General features: G+C 42.5%; 1 protein-coding gene across 1 annotated transcript in view; it reads right to left on the bottom strand.

The window, feature by feature from the left end:
• Positions 424-5,564, bottom strand: part of LOC107635234 (subtilisin-like protease Glyma18g48580) — a 13,624-nt gene continuing 8,483 nt past the window's right edge. Inside the window, exon 6 of the mRNA XM_016338640.2 lies at positions 424-1,136. Within this exon, the coding sequence (XP_016194126.1) occupies positions 592-1,136 (545 nt within the window). The 3' untranslated portion in view covers positions 424-591. The remainder of the gene's footprint in view (positions 1,137-5,564) is intronic.

The raw sequence follows: 5,564 nt of genomic DNA, 5'->3' as shown, positions 1-5,564 counted from the left end.
TATTCACCGAATCATTATTCTCATGCGCTTCACAATTCACCCTACTCTGAAAGGAACAAACATTAGCCATTAGCCATTAGCAGATTAACTATTTTTTTTTTCGGATAACTTAACAAATTTCAGTGAATGTATTTTTCCAAATTTCTCTTCCCTATTTTTTTATTTTCCCATTTTCTCATAATTTTTTATTTGATCACCATCCATCTTTAAAAAATAATAACAAAAAAAAAATGTTATAAAACAAAAGAAGAAAAAAGAGAATGAAAAAAAAAATAATTATTTTTTGTTTTTAATAATTTTTAATTAATTAAAAATTTTATTATTATAAAAAATTTTAATATTCTTTTTCTATTAAATAATAAAACACATTTAAATTTTTTTTGTTAACTAAGTTCAACAGACTTTTAAAGAGTAATTCTCATATACTAACAATCAATTTGAGCTTTTAGACTGAAAACTCAGAGATAACAGTACAAGAAGGCTGCACAGCAGATACATGAGGTACATACAGTACTAAATTATTACATAGCAGTATAGCACACAACACATGCTAGCTAGCTAGCTATTTGAAAAGAAGATATATATTTAACTTCAGTTGCGGCGTTGGACTACAATAGGACTCCTAACTGTGTGTTTTCCATCTGTCCATAGCAATTCTCCGAACTGATAGTTATATTGATGAATTACACTCGATGCCTGTAGAGTAACTTGGAATGTCTTCTGTTCATTTAATTTAATGAAAGTGAGGGAATTGGGCACAACAGTAATTTCGCATCCATCCAGTTTGGCAGTTGCATTATATGTGCCCGGGGGACCTACGTTGGTGAGTGTACGAGTAACTGTTATTGGACTCAACCTTAAATTTGGCAACGTGATTGAAGGGTAGTTCAAATCATTTATGCTGTGAGTTCCTTTACAAGTGAATGTTCTGTCGAAATTTAGTGCTGAAATGAGTTGTTGATCGTATCCAGATGCACATAAGAAGTTCAGATAATCATTGAGGTGTAGATCGTAAACAAGTCCTGGCTCTATTGCAAGATTGGGTTGAACATGTCCAGAACCATAAGCAAAGGGTGTTGCTAGCTTCTCATCAGATGCATCTCGAATCGGCCTGTTAGTGTTGTCCCGTGTGGTTGCTGAAAAACACACGCATACTTAAGTTGGTTAATAAATCTTTGTATATGTAAAAGCATCAAATACTTTTATGTTTTTATCTATATTATCTACTATATATGCCGATAGATAAAGAAATTATCTCATTTAATTGTCACCCGATGCAATTTATGATTTCAGTTTTGCCATTGTATGTATTTTTCAAAACACATATATACAAGGTTAGTAATAGAGTTTGTATGATGAAGGATATCGAGGAGAAAACAGAATTGTTTATTGAATTGAACTTGCCCAAGTATTTTCATGGTATTAACTACACCTGTTTTTTTTTTTGAATTAAAGGGAGCTCAACACAATAGAGTGGAGCAGGTACAATGCCACATGGTTCATGAAAACATAAATTACACACAACGCCTTATTAACTTCGACATTGTGTCAACAACCAAAGGGTTCACTGCCAATCCATTCCTCTGCAGCCGCAAATGACTTGTTTATAATTTCCCGCATACTTGAACTGTGATTTCGAAACAGCCTGCTATTCCTTTCTAACCAGATTGTCCAGATAACAGCAAAGAACCCAAGGAACCACCTCTTTCTCTCCACCTTCCATATTGCCATGTTTATCCAGCTTTCGAAGTGTTCCTTAAGATTACCGGGAGGGCACCAACTCCTACCAAACGCATGCAGCCAAGCACACCACACCTGCCAGGTGATATCACAACCAAGAAACAAATGGAACCCAGTTTCCTCAGACTTAGAGCACAACACACACAGCGTATCATGCTGATCAATAACACGTAGTCTACACAACCGGTCCTTAGTATTCACCCTTCCAATCAGCACAAACCAAGACAAGAGCTCGATCCTTGGAGGGACAAACCCTTTCCAAATGGCCCGCGTGAAACTATAACTTGTAACTTCAGCCGGAAGGGCTTCCGCTTGCATCATCTGTGTAAAAGAGTTCGTTGAATAAACACCTGTGTTATCAAATTTCCAAATCACCGTATCCTCTCTTTCATTTGTAGGCTTAGCTGACTGTAATGTCTCATGAAGTTGTCCTACCAGATCCAACTCCCACTGAAACAACTCTTTTCTCCACTGAAAGCTCCAAATCCAGTCCAAGCCATCCCAAAACCCACAATCTCCTACATAGGCGCCGGTAAGGGCTGAAACCGAGAAAAGTCTAGGAAACTTATCTTTCAACGTCCCGTTAGGCAACCAGCTGTCCTCCCAAAAGCGGATTGTTCTGCCATTCCCGAGCACCCTGGACAAACCACTTATCATCTTTTCTCGCAGTCTCGGCTCACAGACCTGAAGCTGACAGATATCCTTCCAAGGACCTCCTCGGATGGGCACAGGCTGGTCACGCAGCATTACCGCAGGATCCATATTGGTACATGAGCAAACCACCTTCTTCCAAAGTGGGCAATCTTCTCTTGAGAACCTCCACCACCACTTGAATAGCAACGCAGAATTTCGAATAACTGCATCCCCAACTCCCAGTCCACCTGCTTTCTTTGGAGCCATAATAACTTCCCATTTTACAAGGGGTAACCCTTGCCTCCCCCCATCTGAACTCCACAAGAACTGTCGTTGTAATGAAATCAGCTTCTCAGCCACTGCCTTTGGCATCTTGTATAAGCTGAGGTAGTAAATAGGGAGGCTACTAAGCACCGACTTAATTAGGACCAACTTGCCTGCCTTGTTCAGAGTCTTCGCTTTCCACAAACTCAGCTTCCCCTCAACCTTGTCAATTACTGGTTTCCACGTCTTCAATCTTTTCGGATTTTCACCCAAGGGAATGCCCAGATATCTTATCGGTAGAGACGCCTCCATACATCCCAATAACCGACACATCCTGCTGACCCACAGCCTATCACAGTTGACAGGGATAATGTTGGACTTCTCAAAATTTATGCTCAGGCCAGACATCAGTTCAAAACATCGTAGCAGTCGCTGATAATTCCTAATGGTCGCCTCTTCAGGTGGGCAGAATAGAATAGTATCATCTGCAAACTGTAAGTGAGACAACTCAATACGATCCTTCCCAACCAACAACGGAGAGATGCGTCCGTTCCTTACTGCCTCGCCAATCATCCTATGTAGGACATCCACGACTAGAACAAACAGGAAGGGTGATAGCGGATCTCCTTGTCTCAACCCCCTCTCCATTTTAAATGGCTTCGACGGTGATCCATTGATAAGAACCGACATAGAGGCAGAGCAAACACATTCCCTGACCCAGCCCCTCCATCTCTGACCAAACCCCATCTTCTGTAACACAATATCCACAAAGGCCCACTTGACTCTATCATAAGCCTTCTGGAAATCTAGCTTGATTATTGCGGAGCTCCTTTTCCTTGATTTCAACCAGTGCACAGTCTCACAGGCAATCAAAGCTCCATCATGTATTTTCCTGCCCTTCACGAACGCGCTTTGAGTCTCACCCACAAGATCCGGCATTACCCTCCTCATTCTCTGAACCAGCACCTTAGAAATTACCTTATAGACACACCCCACCATACTAATTGGCCTTAGATCCTTTATTTCTCTCGCACCAGTAAACTTTGGTGCCAGCGCCACCCAAGTGACATTCGACTCACTAGGCAGTTTACCGGACTGGAAGAAACCTGACACCGCTCCAGTGAATTCGCCACCTAATTCTTGCCAGCACTTCTTTATAAAGTTCATATTATATCCATCGCTGCCCGGAGCCTTTGTTGACTCACAATCCCAAACTGCCTCCTTTATTTCTGCAGGTGTTGGCATCAGCTCTAGCTCTCTTGCCTCTTCCTCAATAATCCGCGTTACTAGCCCATCCCTAAACCCAATATTCGGTGACGGCTCCTGATGGTACAAGTCCTTGTAGAAATCTCGTATAGCAATTTTTATCCTTGCTTGATTCCTAACCAATCTCCCATTAACCATTAAAGCATCAATCCGATTGGATCTCCTTCGCGAAGAGGCCAGGGTGTGGAAGTAGCGTGTGTTTTTATCCATCTCCTTTGCATGGCGAGACCTTGACATCTGCTTCCAGTGTAATTCCTGACGTATGTACCATTTTTTACAACAGCTCACAAGCGCCTTTCTCCTAGCTTCAACAGTCCCATCATCCACTCCAGAGCTTGTCATATCATCCACTTTTTTAATTTCATCCTCAATCTGTGTAATCCTTTTATCCACATCCCCAAAGTTCTTTTTATGCCAACTGCTCAATGGACTTGTCAAAGCCTTCAATTTTTCCATGAACTGCCGGTCGCCTAGAGCTCTCCACTCTTCTTTTACCATCTTTAGAAATCCAGCATGCGTGAACCAAGAATCTAAACTTCGAAACGGCCTTGGCCCCCCTCTCAACTGATAGACCTCCAAGATCAACGGACAATGGTCAGATAACCCTCTTGGTCCACCCCGCAGCCTAGTTTCCGGAAACATATCTAGCCACTCCAAACTCACCAGAACCCTATCAATACGACTGCAGGACTGCCCTCTGAACCAAGTGAACAACCGGTCAGTGATTGCCAAGTCCACTAACTCCATATCATGTATCCATGATGTAAACTCCGCGGCAGTCACCGTCAAAGAATCAGCGCCCTTCCTATCCTCTACCTGGGTTATCTCATTGAAATCCCCCAGATAGCAAAACGGAACCTGACACATTCCAAATAGGAAACTCAATTCTTCCCATGTAGCAAGCTTTGCCCCCCTCTCATGTGGGCCATAAACCAGACAGAAAGCACAAGGAAAGTTATTCCGAAGCAACACACCCTCCACACACAACCACCGACTCCCCTTATAGCAATTATTCAACTGAAATACTGTCTCATCCCACATCAATAATAGCCCTCCAGAAGCACCAGTCGACCCAATATACTCCCATTTGACAGCATCAGCACCCCACAATTGCACTACATCAAAGGTTGTCACAACTTCTTGTTTTGTCTCTATCAATCCTAACATATTTACCTTAAATTTCCTACGAAAATTCTTTATCATGCTTAATTTACCCACTCCCGCCAACCCCCTAATATTCCAGGAACTAAAAATCATTTTGAAACATTTCCACACACCTTTTTCTGAGTTTTCGGTCTACTCCGCCGTGTTTTCTCCTTCTGCTTAGCCAACCTTTTCTTCTCCGCCAGTGCCTCGTTCTGAGCCTGGAGTATTGCCATGATGTCATCTTCCTCATCATACTGCTCGGCTCCAGATTCCACAGCAAGCTTCCAAGCTTCCCGGTTTTCCATCATTTCAGCTTCCCTTCTATTATTATCAGACATGTCTTGTATGGCTTCATTCCCAGCCACAGAAATTTCATTCGTCAATTCCACCCAGTGATTCCCTGCAGTCCCCGATGCTGGATCTACTGCCCCCTTGGAGTCCCCTGTGGCATCAGCCTTCCCACAAGCCTCTCCCCCCGGTTTGGGTTCCCTGGCTCACCCCCATGCAAAATTATT

The sequence above is a fragment of the Arachis ipaensis genome, chromosome B04 (genome assembly GCF_000816755.2).
Source record: "Arachis ipaensis cultivar K30076 chromosome B04, Araip1.1, whole genome shotgun sequence".
Classification (NCBI taxonomy): Eukaryota; Viridiplantae; Streptophyta; class Magnoliopsida; order Fabales; family Fabaceae; genus Arachis; species Arachis ipaensis.
Note: the sequence above shows the minus strand (reverse complement) of the source record. Positions and strands in the feature narration are given on the sequence as shown.